This window comes from Maylandia zebra, linkage group LG8 (assembly GCF_041146795.1).
Source record: "Maylandia zebra isolate NMK-2024a linkage group LG8, Mzebra_GT3a, whole genome shotgun sequence".
Lineage (NCBI taxonomy): Eukaryota > Metazoa > Chordata > Actinopteri > Cichliformes > Cichlidae > Maylandia > Maylandia zebra.
The window spans coordinates 8,940,278-8,960,507 of record NC_135174.1 but is presented as its reverse complement, the minus strand read 5'-3'; the positions used below and the strand labels follow the sequence as shown (position 1 = coordinate 8,960,507).

At 40.6% G+C, this 20,230-nt stretch overlaps 1 protein-coding gene across 1 annotated transcript in view; it reads left to right on the top strand.

Moving 5' to 3' along the window:
* Positions 1–19,445, top strand: part of ogfod3 (2-oxoglutarate and iron dependent oxygenase domain containing 3) — a 32,182-nt gene extending 12,737 nt beyond the window's left edge. The window contains exons 8-9 of the mRNA XM_014409727.3: positions 3,862–3,985; positions 18,685–19,445. Of these exons, the coding sequence (XP_014265213.1) occupies positions 3,862–3,985; positions 18,685–18,821 (261 nt within the window). The 3' untranslated portion in view covers positions 18,822–19,445. The remainder of the gene's footprint in view (positions 1–3,861; positions 3,986–18,684) is intronic.
* The last annotated feature ends 785 nt before the right edge of the window (positions 19,446–20,230 follow it).

Here is a 20,230-nt window from a genome sequence, read left to right as displayed (position 1 = left end):
ACTGTATCACACAAAGATGGCATCTTGCATACACTCATTATTTTACACTGACAATGGGTCAGATGAATGTGTGTCGTGACAAACATATAAAATGGTGCAGTTCTGATCAGCCCCACATCAGTTGAAGGGACATTGTTGTGTGTTTGACTCATCCATGACCCACCAGTGTTCTTAGTTAAGAAGTTTATCTGTTAAGATTGTTTGGTACGTGTAATGCAGTCATTCTGTACCCTTAGTAGGAAAAACAGGCTTAAAGCAGAACGTTTCCACCTCTGTGCTTGACTGTGGACATGGCGTACTTTGGATCCCAACTAGGGAGGATCACAAAGACGAATGTAACAACATTGTCATCCCCTATGTAGCCGTTGTATCGGAAAAAAACTCAGGAGAGTCTTCTCCAAGCATGACATCCCGGTGTACTTCAGGCCAAGCAACGAACTCGGACAAAAACTGGTTCATCCCAAAGACAAAAATCCTAAACACAAACTTAACAATGTAGTGTATGCTGTACAGCATAGCGAGTAATGCCCAGACCTCTACATTGGAGAGACCAAACAGCCGCTTCACAAGCGCATGGCACAACACAGAAGAGCCACCTCCACAGGACAAGACTCAGCTGTCCACCTGCATCTAAAGGACAAAGGTCACTCTTTCGAGGATGCCAATGTTCACATTTTGGACAGAGAGGACAGATGGTTTGAAAGAGGAGTGAAAGAAGCCATTTATGTCCACTGTGAGCGACCATCTTTGAACAGAGGCGGTGGTTTACGACACCAACTGTCTGCCATCTATAATCCAGTGTTGAGATCCCTTCCCAGACGCCTTAACGCCCACTCACATCCTGAGTCATGTGACCTCTGGAAATCACATAATAGGCTGGGGCTAGGTTTCACAATGAGCTCACCCAAAACCTTGGCTGATTGTGACCTACACCCGTTTTCACACCTTGGCTCGTGTGATTAGGTAGAGGATCATTAGGGGGTCTATGTCTCTCTTGGGGGGATACTTCCACAGGGTTTAAATCTGGGACTCTCCACCATTTGACCTAAGAACCAAAGAAGGTTCTTGGATGAGAGGTGAAACGTCTTCAAGCAACTTAAAGAAGTCCAGATGCTTTTTTTTCCAAGCTCCTTAGACTACTTTGGATCATGGAACATTTCTCTTTCTCCAAACGTGGCGGGTCAAGTTGCTGCCAAACAGCTCGATTTTGGTGCATTAGTGCATGAATTCTAACTGCAGCACTTTCTCCATAGCTCCTGTAAATTATTTAGAAGTCAGCAAACTTGTGCCTTCTTGAGCAGGAGACCCTGCAGGTGTGTTACCAGTTGTGGACCACCTGCCTTCAGATTGTTAACAAGCTCCCATCGTGTAGTTTTAAGCTAATTTACCTCCTTTCTCATGATCATCCTCACCCCATCAAAGAAGATCGATGGTCATTTTGTTTCTTAAAGTTTTTGAATAATCGCAACAGCAGCTCTCACCTTGTTTTTTTTCTTTCAAAAATGACCTGGCTGTGTCTCTAATAAAACACTACTCTGCTTCACTTCAGCAGTATCAGGTAATGTTCATATGTTGATTCATGGTTTTTCTTCAGTTTTTGATTTATTGCAGAATATTTAATTTAATTTAAATTTTAATCATCAAGTAAACATTTGCACTTCTTTGAATCGGTGTCTGGAAATAATTGTCAATAAATGTGTCAGAATGTCAAATTCGTAACTCAGTGTTTCGAGATAGGTGGAACCTGTCCTATTTAAAACTGGTGTTTAAGCCGTGCTGTTCTCTTTGCTTTCTGTGCAGTCATTGTAAGATGCACGCTAAACCATTTTCTTTTTTTCAAAGTTGTGGATTCCTTCAAGTCTAGAAAGCCAGTTAGATATTCTAACTAGCGTCTACGTTTAACTACATTCAATGGAGTGTAAATTATTTTTCACATGACTTTAAATACTAGGGGATTTTAAGCATCTTCAAACTCACTACTTTGGTTTTCAGACCTGCAAAATCCTTTTGAAACTTCAGCAGCGTTTGCTGTGAGCTTCTGTTACAGTAACAGTGTATAAGCAACAATTGGCTTTTACTATTAACAGATGTGTGCTAGGTGTGTTGCCTGGCATTGTAAATCTCAGTAATATGTTAACTTTTCAGATTTACAGTGTATGTTAGTAAAATGTGTTTAAACGTTAGCCAAAAATAACATCTTACATAAGATGATTCTAACTTCAGGCAGCTTCTCAGTCCCCATGGTTACACTATATTTCCATTTCACACTCTTCTCTAATTGGAGAACACAGGCGTTCGGGCACACGCACATTAAGAGACAAATGTTCATGAATTGTTAAAGTTTCCTATTGTAGAACTCGATTGGAAACACTTACGAGCGCTTTGTGAACGATGCCGGTTTGACGTCGTTTCAGGGATTCATAAAACTCTTAGCAGCTTACTTTTGTTCTCTCTTTGAAGTGAGAGGACTTATTTCACAGCAAGAAATAAGAGAGGCAGCCGTTTCTTGTTCCCTCTCAGCTTACCTTCAGATGATATATTAAGGTTTTGAGATCAGGCGCTTTCACGTTAGCACTGCTATTAGTTGTTCTGCAGAAACGGGCAACAGTTCACTTCCCATGAATAACGCTTGCTGCTGCTCAAAGCGGCATCGTTTTGACTTGTATTTGAGTGATTACAGATACGATGGGGGGAGTGGGAGGGAGGACCTGGCAGCAGGTAATCTTTGAGCGACGTAAAGACAAAGCTCTTCTTTTTCCACATGAGCTGCTGACACAGTGGGCACAAACAGGTGGCTGCCATCCTGCTGTGGGAGAAGCTGTGTGGTGTATACACAAAGGAACTTCACAATGAGTTTATGCAGAAAGTAACAAATCCGCCTGCCTGTAAAGAACATGCAGGTGGGATATTTTACCTAATGCTTTATGTGTGAAACTGCTGTGAGTAGATCCAAACTGTGCCTCAGAGCCTGGGGACCTCACGTGGAGCCAAAATGTACAGAAAGAGAGCTGCTGCTGCTTCTTTTACAGTGTGATGGATAAAACCTTCAGGGATATGATTCATGAAGTGATATGCATTGAATGCATGCGTGAACGGTTCCACAGCTGTAAATGCTTTTTGGAGCTTTTAAAATCAGTGTTGAGTAAGAATCCATACAATAACTTTGGGAATCCACGGAGTGACGCTCCATAGGCAGACCGGAGCCTTAGGTTAGTGCTTTTCAAACGTTTTGTCGCGGAGGTACAACAAAGAAAAAGCCAAAGGCATGCTGTCTGTTCTTTTTGTTGTATTGTGAAAGTATTTTGGGAACACATTTGTGACATGTGAAACCAGCAGCATTAGCTAGGCTTGTATGATAGGGTTCTCCCCCTCCCTCATATTGATAAATACATTTTTTCACACAGGCTGCTGGTCAGTTTGTAGTCCTCTGTTGGGGCGAGGATCAGAATCAGAATATAATTGATTAATCTTAGATAGACTGATAGATCTACAGCGCTGTTTCTCAAGGACAAACAAAGGAGAAAAAATGTTTTACTAAGCGCAGTGTCACTCCTCCTCTCTTCTTTTTCTTTCTAGCTGCTCCATTTAGGAGTCGCCATAGTGAACACTGCACTAGCTCTAATTCAAAAATCAAGCCAGCAGTCAGAAATATTCTGCTTGTGTTTTTTACCCGTCAGCTCATGATGATGGAGCGGTGCTGCTGCTCCACGTGAACACATTAAATTTTAAAGCGTGCAGAAGTTTGGGAATGAACTTGTGACACGTGTGTGTTGTGAGTGTTGGTTGAATATGGAGATGAGACATGAAATTATATTATTCAGCTCTCAACTCGTGCTTTCCTCCTCTCTCCCTGTCTGCCAGGTGACCTATGGCTCTTTCGACTACACCTCCCTCCTGTACCTGTCTGACTACGGCTCTGACTTCACTGGAGGTAGATTTGTCTTCATGGACCAGAATGGCAACCGGACTGTGGAACCACGGACAGGTATTAGAAGCTGAATCTACCTAACTCTTTTTTAGCTTTAAGCCTTTTTTTAATGCTTGACCTGCTTAAAGACAGGATGGTGTAAACGCAGGCCATCGACGTTAACACCTGATAGCTGATTCGTTCTCATAAGCCTAAAAGTTAAAGTAAATGATGTGAGACAGATAAATGATTTCATTATAACAGCAGAGGTTAAAATTATAATTGCTGAGCTGCATTAGGGAGCCTGGAGGTGGTTTTAGCACACTAATGTGTGCAGCAAAGTGGGCATAATCCTCTGTAAGTGGGTAATCAGCAGCACAGACTGTAGCACAGTGCGCATGCAGGGGATTTGTTTTTGTATTGAGCTTTTAGGACCTAAAAAGTTAGAAGTAACTACATGTGGTCTTTTTTTAGTAAGTAACGTGATCTGTCTGTGTCAACACTTCACATTAAGGAAAAAAAATGGGCAACACTATAAGCAAATGAACACCTTGAAGACTGAAGCAGAAAAGCCTAGAGGGGCATCTGCTTTTCAGACATTTTAAAGCGGAGGAGGAGTCCTCAGGGGGAGCATGCAGGAAATCTGGAAAGTTTCCAAGCTGGTCACTTTAAAGGAATGTGACACAGCATGTACACCGGTTTTATTTATATACTGAATTGGATGATATTGAAAGTGAGCAATAAATTGTTCTTCCTGTTTAACATATGGCACGCCATGCTTTATAAAGAGTGATTGGATTCTTTTTCTAGTTATAGATCTAACATGGCTTTTTAAAAAATCACATTTATTTAATTATTTCTGTCGTCCATTAAGTCTAAATGTAATGTCTGCGCTTTCTGGGGTGAAATACTGGTTACCTCACATTTTACTCTGTCAATACTTAATAGAGGCTCTCCAATATACAGACACACTTAAGATACTTGCTTTTAAGTAGAGAGTAAAGATGTAAGACAGAAGTAATTATCAAATATCAATAAGGTATTATTATTAAATAGATAATAACTGAGTCGTTGGTAATGTGCACCTTTTTTTACTTTTCCTTATTTTTGTCATATTAAAATTGTGGATGCTTCCAGGCAGACTGAACAACATCCACCTGCCACACTGACAGCTTTAAGATGTAGCACAGTTTACAGGGGGCACATATATTAAAACAAATAGCAAATATCTCTTGTCTTCTGTAATATATGCACTGTTGCACAGCCAGCAGACATGGAGCGCTGTTAAATGATCCTTTTTTGGTTTCTTTATCAGAAAGAGTTTGGCTTAAAGGGAGAGGAGCTGAAACGGCTCATTTCAGGGGATGGATCAACTGAGGGGCCATCTATCATAAATAAAATGATTATGATTAAGTTATGTGGAGTCCAGGGATAAAAATATGAAGCTTTAGGAAGAATAATAGGACCACTTCAATCATTTATTATCCACAAATCTGTCCACATGATTCGTAACGAAGCGTAACTAAGCGTAACTAAGCGCTCCATCAGGACTAAAACGTGTGTAAATAAGAAAAACTGTTGACTGAACAGATGACAGCAGCAGTTTGTTTTCTTAAACTGAACTAAGAAGAGGAAAAAATATGAGAACACTTTGCTGACGTTTGTTTTTTGGAAACTGGTTTTTGGTAATAAAAGGCAGCAAGTCAAAATATTAGGGATATCCACTCTCACTGGGGAGCTCTTATGGTGACTTCATGTTTTAAACTTTGTAGGTTGAGCATTCATCACTGTAACAGTAGATATATCACAGAAAATAAAGAAAACTATACAGGGAGTGCAGAATTATTAGGCAAGTTGTATTTTTGAGGAATAATTTTATTATTGAACAACAACCATGTTCTCAATGAACCCAAAAAACTCATTAATATCAAAGCTGAATGTTTATGGAAGTAGTTTTTAGTTTTAGCTATTTTAGGGGGATATCTGTGTGTGCAGGTGCCTATTACTGTGCATAATTATTAGGCAACTTAACAAAAAACAAATATATACCCATTTCAATTATTTATTTTTACCAGTGACACCAATATAACATCTCCACATTCACAAATATACATTTCTGACATTCAAAAACAAAACAAAAACAAATCAGCGACCAATATAGCCACCTTTCTGTGCAAGGACACTCAAAAGCCTGCCATCCATGGATTCTGTCAGTGTTTTGATCTGTTCACCATCAACATTGCGTGCAGCAGCAACCACAGCCTCCCAGACACTGTTCAGAGAGGTGTACTGTTTTCCCTCCTTGTAAATCTCACATTTGATGATGGACCACAGGTTCTCAATGGGGTTCAGATCAGGTGAACAAGGAGGCCATGTCATTAGTTTTTCTTCTTTTATACCCTTTCTTGCCAGCCACGCTGTGGAGTACTTGGACGCATGTGATGGAGCATTGTCCTGCATGAAAATCATGTTTTTCTTGAAGGATGCAGACTTCTTCCTGTACCACTGCTTGAAGAAGGTGTCTTCCAGAAACTGGCAGTAGGACTGGGAGTTGAGCTTGACTCCATCCTCAACCCGAAAAGGCCCCACAAGCTCATCTTTGATGATACCAGCCCAAACCAGTACTCCACCTCCACCTTGCTGGCGTCTGAGTGGGACTGGAGCTCTCTGCCCTTTACCAATCCAGCCACTGGCCCATCCATCTGGCCCATCAAGACTCACTCTCATTTCATCAGTCCATAAAACCTTAGAAAAATCAGTCTTGAGATATTTCTTGGCCCAGTCTTGACGTTTCAGCTTGTGTGTCTTGTTCAGTGGTGGTCGTCTTTCAGCCTTTCTTACCTTGCCCATGTCTCTGAGTATTGCACACCTTGTGCTTTTGGGCACTCCAGTGATGTTGCAGCTCTGAAATATGACCAAACTGGTGGCAAGTGGCATCTTGGCAGCTGCACGCTTGACTTTTCTCAGTTCATGGGCAGTTATTTTGCGCCTTGGTTTTTCCACACGCTTCTTGCGACCCTGTTGACTATTTTGAATGAAACGCTTGATTGTTCGATGATCACGCTTCAGAAGCTTTGCAATTTTGAGACTGCTGCATCCCTCTGCAAGATATCTCACTATTTTTGACTTTTCTGAGCCTGTCAAGTCCTTCTTTTGACCCATTTTGCCAAAGGAAAGGACGTTGCCTAATAATTATGCACACCTGATATAGGGTGTTGATGTCATTAGACCACACCCCTTCTCATTACAGAGATGCACATCACCTAATATGCTTAATTGGTAGTAGGCTTTCGAGCCTATACAGCTTGGAGTAAGACAACATGCATGAAGAGGATGATGTGGACAAAATACTCATTTGCCTAATAATTCTGCACTCCCTGTAATAGCTCCCCTTCAGTGTAAAAAGGTCGTCACTGAAGAAAATTTGAAAGATAAACTCAAAAGCTTTGTGTGTCGTATAGTCTGCTGATCGTGGAGGCCTCACTGTGGGGGAAGAGAAGAGGTGACGCTCCAAAGTGTCATGGTTTGTAATATTTGTGTGACCTAGTTTTTGTGCAAAAAACTTGGGGCAGCTTCCTTCTCGGCTCATATTCCCCCACGTACGCGTTACTCCTGAACGATTCTGTATGGGAAACATCGCCTGAGGCGTTTTCCTTCTGACAGCAAACCATCCCAGACTGCCTCCGCTCACCTTGTCCCTTCTTGAACTTCTTTCTTCACCGCTTTTCGCTCTCTCCCTTTATCTCCCCCACTGTCCATCATCTCGTGCCATTTACATCAAGTCTTTTGCCACTTTTAATCAAAAGCAATTCAGAAAAATGATATTTTACTACTTCTCTTACCTTAAATGCTTTTTTTTTGTGTGCCTTTTTTCACCTCCATTTAATCTCTGCTACCACTCTCGCTCATGTGTCATACTCGGTGAGCTGCAGTGAAGGATCCTGGGCTGCTGACACTGTCTTGAACATCGACTGAAGGACGTATGATAATAAAGAGTGACTGCAGCGTGTCTTCCTCCTAGTCTCCTGTGACGGGTTTTGGTGAATAGCTCAGCCGTCTTGTATCGGCGAGGTGAGAATAACCTCCAGACAGCAAAGAGGGCGACATGAGCAGGATTTTTAAACCCAGTGAACATTGCAGGAGGAAGAGGAAGGTGGGGAAGAGGGTCATGGAAAAGTGAACTAGGAAAAGTACAGTCTGTCCCTTGGATAGATTTTTAAATGCTTGGCAATCTGTAAAGCTGGTAAATCCTAACCTGCTATGTGTGTGCGTCGAGTAGTAGACATGATACAGGCTCATTCATAATGCATCAACATCCCATCATTTTATTTTCTCTACTAAAATCCACCATCACCTCATCAAGAAACTGTTTGGGATGGATCCCACTGACATGTTTTGACTTGATAAGAGTCTGATCCTCATATCTGGATGGATGATTAGTTTGCCGAGATAATCATGTCTCTTCGAGGCGACTGCAATGAACAAGGTGTAATTATAACACCAGGAAGACAATCAGGACTTTGCTGTCAGAGAGCGCAACAGTCAAGGATGTAATGACAACGAGCAGTAGGGGGACAGAGGTGGAGGTGTTCAGACTGCAGAGGAAAAAGTGGAGGATTAGATGAGATGATGGATAGATTTGTGGAATGTGAAAAGCGCCACCGATAGGGCAAGAAGGTAGGTCAGACACAGAAAATGGCTGGGAGACAGATAAAGAGTAAATACAGTGTGTGATAGCGTGAGAGATATGGTGTTTGGCTGGGAATGGCAGATACAAACAGGGTAATAAAAGGACAGAGCGAAAAAGACACGTCTACCAGTTAGAGGAGCCAGCAGCAGTTAACCTGACTGCTTGGATAACCACGGAATTAGATAACCTCAGCTGGGCAGACACCTTAAAACGGCCGGTCTGACCTTGCCCGCTGTGCTTGTACAGACACACACAGTGTATGGAGTGAAAATATGTGCATTAATCTCTCACTCTGAGAAGGTGTGTTGTTTTAAAGACGCTGCTAGTGTGTGTGGGCGAAATCATACGATCGAAACGATGCCTTCAATGTTAGTCAGAAATGACCGTATATGGAAGATCAGCTTGCAGTGTTACAGGAAGTTGTAGGATTCTGCAGGTAGTTTAATTAAAGGCACAGGAAGCACAGAGTGACGCCGACTGGCTACTTAAATGTACCTACTACACAACTGCCATAAAGGGAAAGGACACTAAAACCATTTTTTTTGCCAGAGTTTAAACATATATGCCCATAGCTGGGCACTTGGGGATCAACTTCCTTTTGTATGCAGCCTCAAGTGGCCACTGGAACTTAATTTAAAATCCTTCTCCTAACATTCAAGGTCTTTAATATACAGACCTCATCTTATTTTAATGACCTCACAGTACCGTGTCATCCCAGTAGAGCAGTTCGCTCTCATACTGTTGGCTTACTTGTGGTTCCGAGGATATTTAAAGCCTTCAGCTTTCAGGCCCCTCTTCTGTGCTGCCAGTTTGGATTCGGGAGACAGACACCCTCTGTACGTTTAAGATTAGGCTTCAAACTTTCCTTGTCGATAAAGCTTATAGTTAGGGCGACACTAAATCCTCCCTTTGTTATGCTGCAATAGGCGTAGGCTGCTGGGAGCTTCACTAAGCATTTCTTCTTCACCCACATTTTACTTTCTCCATCCACTGTGCGTTTACGCACCACTCTGCATTTAATCATTAGTTATTATCAATCTCTGGCTCTATACCAGAGTGTGTCTTTTGTCCAGTCTTCCTCCCCTCACTCCCAGCAGCAGATGACTGCCCTTCCCTGAGCCTGGGTTCATCGGAAGTTTCTTCCTGTTCAAAGGGAGTTTTTCCTTTTCACTGTCGCCAAGTGCTTGTTCATAGCGAGTCTTTGATTGTTGTATTATTGTAAGGTTTTTATCTTACAATATAAAGCGACTGTTGTTGTGAATTGGTGATATATAACTATTACTGAATTGAACTGAACTGAACTGAAGAAACTGTAGACTTTTAGCATGTCTGCACTCGGTTGATTTTTCATCCCTGGAGGCTGCCACTTGGTTAAAGTGAGAATTGTTTATAGAATTAAGAAGTAAAAGAGTCCTTGAATTTTGTATAAAATTTGGTTCCTCATGTTTCATCACAGACAGAATGATTAACATTAACGTGACAGTGGCTGGATCCCACACTTCTCATTTCTGTAGCTGTTTGTTAGACTCCTGTCTAATGCTCATTTCTTTTCAATGACAAACAGATTTTGTGTTAAGATGCTTTCATCCCTGCCGCACTGCCCTACAGTTTTCTACAGGTGGATGTGAGAAAGCAAGTTAGCTTTTAGCCTCCCAGCTCTGGAATCCAAAGTCTGTGTGGATTAAGACTGCAGAGATGTGAGAATAGCACAACTAACTGACCAGAGAATTCACAGTAATTGTTTGTGCATTGTGCGTCACGCGTCCTGCTGCATACCCTCCACTTGTCTAGTCAGAGCTCGCCTGAAGAGGATTTTCTCCTTCTTGTTCTACAAATGACGGGAAACGTCTTTGGATGACATCTGTACTTGATTCTTGTGAAATCATTTATGACTTTAGTATCGAGTGTAAGCCTGTATAAATGTATTGAGAGCTCGACAGAGTTCCGTGCATTTTCTTCCCATTTAGTTTGCGGTGCGTTGAAGCCTATCCTGGCTGTCACTGGATGGGAGCTGAAGTGAAGCCTGGACAGGTTGTCAGTCTATCACACAGCTAACACACCCCGACAGACAGCCAGTGGTGAGACGCCCAAATGCTACTGAAAATGTCCAGAATAATTTCACACTGAATAAAACAAGAACATTTTGCAGCTCTGTTCTTGTCTGAAGCTCACGGTGCTAACACTCTCAGAGTCATAATGCTAATAAGATGATGTTTAGCAGATATACATTTTCCAGCACTCGCCATCTTAAGCTGTATCCAGTTATCGTTAAAAGAAAAGAGTGAAACGGATCCACTTAAGCTGCTCTTTAGACTGACGCATGGTGACAAATGGAAAGCGACCACACTCCTTTCAGCCTTCTCAAGGGTTTTAAATTGAAGTCAGTCACAATGTAATCCAGGTAATTGCATCTGGGAGCACATTTTTCTGTCCTGTCTGCTCAAGCTTAGCGTGATCTATCTTTATCTTACTTTTATCCCTTTCATCTCTGGTTACACCAAACACCCTCTTTAATTCTTCCCCAGCTGATTAATTATAAGGCTGTGGGAGTAATAAATTGACTGGACATTGTGTCAGTGTGCCGCGCACCTTGTGACTGTGCCGGCAGTGTAAAGAGGCGTTTCGCTCCAGCAGGCGATTTTGTTATCGGCACTGGATGAGTCATGCGTCGTTTAGCATCTTGTTAGAATTGTGCACTCATCCCGGTTGGGTCTGTGAAGTTCAAGAGCTCATTAAGTGCTAATCAGCAGCATGTGGCTGTTTTTTATTATTAAAAACAAAAACAGTCTGGTGGCGTTGCTTGAAGTATTTCGTGCTGATCACTATTACGCATCGTAGTACCTCTGTGATGGTATTAATTGGATCTTCTTTTTTTTTTTTTTTTTTTTAAAGCCTCTTATTAGCAGGTCCAAGAGAGACGGCAGTGTTTCTGCAGGTTTTTTCTCCTACTGTCTCAAGTGTTATGACATACTTTTTTTTTTTTCTGTTCACTTCCCGTTGATGGCGTTTACATTTATCTAGAAGACATTTTTGTACGTGGTCGTTGTTTCTCTGAATGTTTAACCGTGTTTGGTTCTCAAGGCAAATTCGTTCATTTGAATAATACACAACAAAAGAAAAAAATTCATCATGGTGCACATAGTCACTTTATGAGACTCCAAAATGCAGATTCACCGTGATGTTAAAAAATAAACGTGTATTCAGGGAAAATGTTTGACTTTCCACGCCCTTATATGGCATCAAACTTTTGATCCTAATGATTGGATACCCACAGATAATGGAGAATTTCCTAAATACAGTCAAAGTAAGAATCACCTAAAAAATAACATTTTACAAACTATTAGTAGAATTAAATCTTATGTGGAAATTTTAACAGTTTATTACTGTATTTTTAGGGTGGGTTTCAATAATCGATTTATCGATTAAAATCGGTTTTAGTTTGAATAAAGCGATATCGATTCATTAAAATCCTGAATCGATTTTTAAATATAAATGTATTTTGCCAGAAACCCAAAATCTCAGGTTAAACCTCACAAAACTATTTCACCAACCACCAAACAACTAAAACAGCAAACGAGAGCAGGTGAACGGATTCTGCAAAAAGAAATAAATGCAAAGCGCGAACTCGACACATCAGAATCAGTGAGCTGTCGGCTTTTTCACCCGACGGCATGTACACGGACACACCACCGGGGCTGATTCTGAAGCGGCGGATCAGCGCTTTGTGTTTATGTCTTTTTTTGCACTAGATTCTGAAGCTGCAGGTTTAATCACTCTCCAACCAAAATTGACTGAACCAGCAGCAAAAGAAGATCAAATCTAAGCTTCACATTTCACTTCACATACACATCGTCATGAATTCCCTTTTACTTTTGCTGTTTTGCTTCCACCACGATAAGAAGCTCTCACACAGCTCTCACAAGTGTCAGTACTGATAAATGATCAGAATTATAATATTTTTGACAAAATTTCCCCGATTCGAATCGAATCGAATTTAAATCGTGGATCGAATCAAATCAATTCTAGAAATCAGGGACGATACCCAGCCCCGTGTCTTTTAGAAGTAATGTGTACATTTTTTGCACAAGTTGTAGCGCTTATACTGCCTGTTTAAAATCAACCAAACGCACTTCAAGTGTTTCAAGTGTTCTGATACATAAAAGCTTGGAATTTAAAGGTCTGCCTTTTTTTTAAATTTAACTAACCAATGGTAGATGCCAAACCTTGAACTTACCACTACTACATTATGTCGGCTATCTGCCAAACACAGAGCCCACGCACTGCTTCATCTACATATTGAAAATAACTCACTTTAGCTTTACTACTTAAGTCTTTTTCTTTCTTGTCCTAAAAAGATGAGCATGTCTTGTTTCACACATTCCTGCTTCAAAAAGCACACGTCACCAGGGAAAAGTGCGCTAACATTAGTTTGAAGGCTAGATGCCTAGTTTGCTGCTTGGTTCCGCGCATTAAACTCCATGTAAACAAAGCTGCAGCTCTCACTGAGGTCTAGTTGGAGGCGTGTGGTCCTTACTTTCTCACTCCATCCATCAAAAATTAATCCCAGTTTCTCTCGCTCTGCTACCGGACCGCAGCCTGCTGTCAGTCAAACACTGACATGATGCTCAGTTGTTGACGTACAAGAGAAGCAAACTAGTTCCCAAACCACTTTTCTTCCTTTCTGTGAAAAAAGAAAATTCCATGAAATAATAAAAAAAACTATTTTTTTCACTTGACTTTAAAATTATATACATTGGATTTTTCTATTATATAAAATTAAAGAATTAAAAAAAATCATACAGTGTACTACAAAATATCAATGCTATACATTATTAAGTACATATTATATTCAGCAATGGGGGTGTCTGGCCCATTGCTACGGGCCATTCAGTCCTTATACGGTTGCAAGAGCTTGGTCCGCACAGCCGGCAATAAGTCGGACTCGTTCCTGGTGGGTGATGGGCTCCGCCGGGGCTGCCCTTTGTCACCGATTCTGTTCATAATTTTTATGGACAGAATTTCTAGGCGTAGCCAAGTGGCGGAAGGCTTTCACTTCGGTGATCTCAGGATCTCATCTCTGCTTTTTGCAGATGATGTGGTTCTGTTGGCTTCATCAGGTGATGGCCTCCAGCTCGCCTTGGAACGGTTCGCAGCCGAGTGTGAAGCGGTGGGAATGAGAATCAGCACCTCCATATCTGAGGCCATGGTCCTCAGCTGGAAAAGGGTGGAGTTCCCACTCCGGGTCAGGGACAAGACCCTGCCCCAAGTGGAGGAGTTTAAGTATCTCGGGGTCTTGTTTACTGTTAGACCTGTACTCTTGCTCATCCCGTTGGTGATTATGGGCAAATATTCATGGGTTAATGGCATGACACATGAGTAGCATGAGGCAAAACTTCCCCTATACATTTAGTGAAGACAATGTTAAGTGCGGCACTTAACAGCACTGCTAAACAGAGGTTAGCTTGGGAGGATACATTTCCTCCATAGAAGTGATTGTTGACCCAGGTGCTTCAAGAATAAGCTCAGGACGTGGAATTGTTTCTCTAAAGTTTTCTGTTTCATGGGAAAATTTCTATTGTGGAAACCCAAATCCTTAAATGACAGAAATGTACTGATGCTTTACTCCTTTTCATGACACCGCAAAGTGCTAAAATACTATTGGGAAAGACTGCAGGTAAAGCAATAATTACAACATATAGTTTTTCTGTTTTTAAGAAGTAGCAGTTTTGCCTTTTTTCTGCTAATAAGCATGTTGCATTTATTATGAAGACCTTTCTAGTTGTGCTTTTAATGAAGAAAGTACTATTTAGACTCTAGCAGACAAGATGATGTGGCTGATATTGTAAGGTAGTTATTAGGTAATGGAAGTGGATGTTTGATGTTACATTTAAAAAAAATGCATTACTCGTTGGTCATCAGTATTTTATAGGCTAGAGCAGGAGTGGGCAACCCCAGGCCTTAAGGGCCGGTGTCCCTGCAGGTTTTAGATGTGTCCTTGATCCAACACAGCTGATTTAAATGGCTAAATTACCTCCTCAACATGTCTTGAAGTTCTCCAGAGGCCTGGTAATGAACTTATCATTTGATTCATGTGTGTTGACCAAGAGTAATATCTAAAACCTGCAGGACACCGGCCCTTGAGGCCTGGAGTTGCCCACTCCTGCCCTAGAGTAAATACAAAATTTAGTTTTTAAATGATAATTTTAGTGTCGAAAAAAGCATGAAGTGAAGTAGGCTAAAAGAAAAAGAAAACAAAAAGAAACAAAGTCAGTAATATCTATCACTGTGGAAAGAGTTACAAAACCATTTCTAAGGCTTTGGGACTCCACTGAACCACAAAGAGCCATTATCCACACAACGACATCTGAAGAACTCCACGGCTAACTTGTCAAAGTTCGTGATTCAACAGTAAGAAAGAGGCTGGGCGAAAATGGCCTCCATGTGAGAGATCCAAGGAGAAACCCACTGTTGACCAAACGGAAAACAGTCTCACATTTGCCACAAAACATCATTGGAAGGTTTGAGTCCCGTTCCATCTGGTGTAAAACTAACTAAAAGGATCATACCAACAGTCAAACATGGTGGTGGAAGTTATGTGGCTGCTTTGCTTCTTCAGGACCTGGATGACTTGCTGTAATTGACTGAACCTGACTTCTACCAGAAAACCCTGAAAGATAATGTCCAGCTATCAGCTTGTACCCTTCAACTGAAGCAAAATTGGGTTGTGCAGCGGGACAATGATCTGAGACACAGCAGCAAGGCCATCTCTGAATGGCTCTAAATGACAAACTGTTGGTTTTGAAGTGGCCCAGTCACAGTCCGGTCTCCAATCTGATTGAGATTCTTTGGCTCAGTGATTCCAGCTGTTTATTCATGGCATAAGATAATGAGATATTCTCTTCAAAAGGTTTGAGACACTGTAAGTTTATTAGCAAACCAAGAGTCTGAAAGAATTCTGAATAAAAATCTACAACTGTGGGCTTGCTGCTTAAACTTTCCAAACTGAATGGAAATGTCTTATCTAACACAGAGCACAGGTAAAACAACACTGGCTAGTAACTGGTAGTAGTTCATGAGATGACCTGGTGACGCAGAGCTTCTGATAAGTGAAGAAAATTTATCCTGAGGAAACCTCACCAGACTCAGACTGTTTGTTTATTTAATGAAAAAAAAACCTTTTCAGTCAAAGGAAATGCATTTCAGTCCAAAAAATGAAACCCTAGAATAAGTAAATTGCTCCCAACTGCTTGTCTTTGTGTTCGCTTCCCTTATCAATGGTTTTTGACTCCACCATCATTGCAAATACTTTTTAAAAAATAAATAAATAAATAAATAATAGCTTCACCTTATTTACTTTCTTTTTGCAAATGAAAGGAAAATATTACAACCAGACAGAGGGAGGACATGGTTTACCTTGCTTTGCATAATAACTACAAAACAGCAAGTTTAGCTCGAAATAAACATCCAGCTTTTGTGATTGTAGTGAGAGTTTTAGGGGGAGTGTTTGAACTGTTTTAAGGCTTATAAGCTATATTAGGCTAAACCTGGAAACATGGTTAATAAGCAAGGTATAATCTGTCGAAAGGTTAAAATAATAACAATAATTTTTAAAAAGTGCATACCAACACTTTCAAATTGGATGTTATAGCAGTTTCTCTATGAACAGCATAGCTGTTTAGTAAGCTATCATCAAGTCAATTAAACTTCTGCTTCTATGGTGTTGGTATGGTGTTAGAGTTGGAGTTGTCTCGAGACCCTTACCATTTTACCAGCGAGTTGATATTATTGGCTGATATTAACATTTTGCCGAAATATCAATATTGGAATTTATTAAAACGATCAGCGTTTATTTCAGAATGCCAGATTTTAAAATCACCAAATATCAGTGTTAAAAATCTCTGGTCGGGCTCTGCCGGGGACGACTGTGTTCTCAGTGAACAGGTTAAACCAATCGTTTGCAAACTACTTCCACTATGTCCCACTTTAGAAGTCAATAATAGTTCACACGCCTCATATTTTAAACATTTTTTATAAATCAACAATATAAAAGAAAATTTCAGTATGCACGAAAGTATCAGCAATTTAATTTTTTATCATATTCATTCAATACAGACTCGGGGTTTTTAGCCTGGTCACCCAAGCCCAAACGGACGTTTTTCTGTCCCACCCCCACAGTTTGAGAACAACTTTGTTAAACTAATGAGTGTTTAACCAGAATAACTGCATATGCTGCCTCTGGTGTGTATACCAAGCTTCGCTAGCTGCGTCCTCGCTCTGTTTTCAACCTTTCTTGACGTCTTGACGACTTGATACTCCCTTTAGGCATTTATTTTGGGTTAAGACCAGATACATATCTGAAGGAAGGTTACGGAGGCCATAACTTTATATAAATGATCAGTAATTCATAAAAACTGAATGTTTGCAGCCAGTTAAATCTCATAAGAATCATTTAAAAAGTTTGCTGACTTTTCACCAGAAAGAGGTTTTAAAAATCTTTTTTCCCCACAGATTTATTTCTAGTACACATGCCCCAAGTTTCATCTACACCTCTACCCAGATTTCTGATACAATCACTTCTCTTACCCTGCATTGCTCTGTAATGAATGTTAATATGCTAATCATGTGAATGATCAGCCATTAGAAACAAGCAGATGTACCATCATCATCTTTACTATGACGGTTTAAACCAGTCAACTCATTTATATGTTTCCTAGGTTGACTGTTGAGATGAGATGTGATCATAATTTAAAAAATGTAACATTTTTTGTTATATATTAGTTTGACTTTAAAGTCATCTTCTCATACACCTTTGAACAGCTGCCAGTGCTGCTGATATAAATCCCTGGAAACGACATTGTGCGTTCTGTGATTTCACCATGATCCAAGTTCAGCGACTCAAGTGTGCACAGAGAGCAAACCTCAGCTTGTGTCAAACTGAAAACACTTTCTTGAAGAGGATCATTGTTGTATTGAATTATGATACAGGGACTACATGTTCTTTTCCCCTCTCGTTCTCTTGTTGAAATGTCCAGTTTCCAGCACAGCACATCACCTAAGTTTTATAAACAGGAGCATACCTGCTGGGGGGTTTTGGGGGTGGGCGGGGCTTGAGCTGTCAGCGCAGAGTTCTCCTTTATAGCTATGAAGTATCTGTGAGAGAATATTGAGCTGGAATGACCTGCACTGCCGTGTGTGTCTGTGAGCCCCCACGGCTCATGAAAAATGCTACAGGTTTGTGGCCACGACAGCATAATCGTTTCTCACCACCTGCCTCACCGCCAGATTTATCTTCCTGCAACTTCCCCCACTTTCATACAATTTAATTCAGGGGTGTCAAACTCAAATACACAGTGGGCCAAAATTCAAAACTGGAACAATGTCGCGGGCTAACGTTAATATTTATTGAAATATATTTATTCCTCCAGATATAAGAATTAATCTTTTCTTATGGACTCAAAACACGTTTTGCTGAAAAACTGAATATGGAACAAGCAAAGCTTAATACTAAACAATATATACATTAGCTGTATAATACCAGTAGGCCAGCTCTAATAGTAATTTGGTATGGCTTCGCGGGCCAAATGTAATTAGGCTGCGGGCCAGAGTTTGACACCTATGATTTAATTCAAGTTGATCGTCATTTTGACACAGCGGAGGATCCAGCGTGCGCACAGAGGCACTTAAATTAGTCCAGAGATATACGAGAAGATGCCCTTGAAGGACAGATCGTCTACATTTAAATCTAATGCTGTTTTTGATTTGTAGAAGTGTAATCCCAGAACTTTGTGATCGCATCTCGTAAAAGAGGTATGGTTGGCAGCTTCTATAGTTGGGTTTACAGCATTCTCCAATAGATTTCGCTTCAAGATTTCTATTCGTCAAGTGCCGTATCTCTGCCTTGCCAATACCTCTGATGTAACAACCGACCATGAGATTAATAGAGGTTTTCTCTGACTTTAAAAGCCTTGTTCAACACATGGTAACACCAGCTGTGTGTGTGTTGGATCTGAATCGGTAAATATTGAACAGCTTTTACATTTCCTCTCTCCTAAAGAGTTCCTCTTGTTCCTTTTGTCCCCACCCTTAGGGAGAGTTTCTTTCTTCTCTTCTGGCTCAGAGAACCTCCACCGCGTGGAGAAGGTAATGTGGGGGACACGCTACGCCATCACTGTGTCCTTCACCTGCGACCCTGCACACGCCATCTCTGACCCTGCCCTGCCATGAGGCAACCACGGATGATGGATGACGGCACTGCCCACTGGTTCCGATAGGCCCTGCAACAAAGAGGCAGAATAGGCAGGAATTAAGAACAAGGGGAAGGAAAAAGAGCTTTTACATGGATTTTTACATTGGTATTCTGTAGCTGCTCGGTCAATATCTTCAATTTTCTCCGTTTATTTTTCAAGTATTGACTTGCTGATGGTGCAGCAGGGGGAAAAAAGAGCCACATGTGGTCTCCCTCTGTGCTTTCCTGTTTGTTACGCACCCTTGTGTTTTTATCCTGTTTTCTACAGAAATGTCTTTTTTTCCTGCACCATCTTAATCGCTGGTTTTAAGGGTTTTTCAGTTCCCCTGCAGGCTTTCTGCCAAAGCAGGATTGTTTTCTGCCTTTCTGTTTATTATTTTAAGAGAGCTGCTGATTCCCTGAAGAAGAGATCTGAAACTTATGAACTGCCAACTGAATAATCAACGTTTCATCACCAAGTACCACTCATACCCCGTCCTATGACCCGTTGAGGTATTTTCTTCTAAGAAGAACCGTCTCTCTGTCCTGTTCGTTTGCTTTTTCCTACCTTATGCTTCTGTGCAGTCTTGAGGATGTTTTGAAATAAAATGACATCAAAAGTTTGCCTGGTTTTGTTAGTCATGCTTCTCTGTACTTTTCTATTTTAAAACCAGCAGCCTGGAATATTAAACCTTTATGTATTACTACTTTTTAAATTCAATTAACCAGTGTTATACCCGTCTCTGCTCCTGCTGATTGCTACTAGAGTCTTATCCGCCCTTCCTTTGTGAGCCAGCCACTTGAGGAATCTCTTGATTGATCTGAGACTATCATGTGGTTGGGAAGTCATCATCCTCGCCTTTCTTATTTTTCACACAGCTGCACCGAACCACCCACCGTTTCCATTCTCATTTTTTCTTTATTGATTCTGGAGTTTTTTGATTTTAGGATCCATAATTTTGTGTTTATTTTATATGTCAACACCCATTTCAGTTTTTATGCTCTGATGTGATTTTAAATGTTAATGCGTTCATGTGTTTGGGGCTTTTTCTTTTTTTTTTTCTTTTAAAGGTAGAATCAGAAACAAAATGTCAGCCAGCCATCAAAGAAAGAAAGAAAGAGAAAGTCAAAATATTATTACGTGGTGCCATTTTCCATTAAAAAAAAAAAAAAAGCAAAACAAAAAAACGGCTCTTCATGTCATTTAAAATAACAGCAGGTTTTTTTACACTTAATAAATGCAAACAGCTGTTTACTTCTGTTAATGTCAACACACTAGGACAATCTTTTAGCGTATATTTAAAATCAGCTGTGCAATTCTGCATTTTTTGGCATTTGAAAGTAAACGTTTTATAAATCGCCTACACTAAAAGCATTCATTTTTAGGCACTAGGTTCACTTGTATATA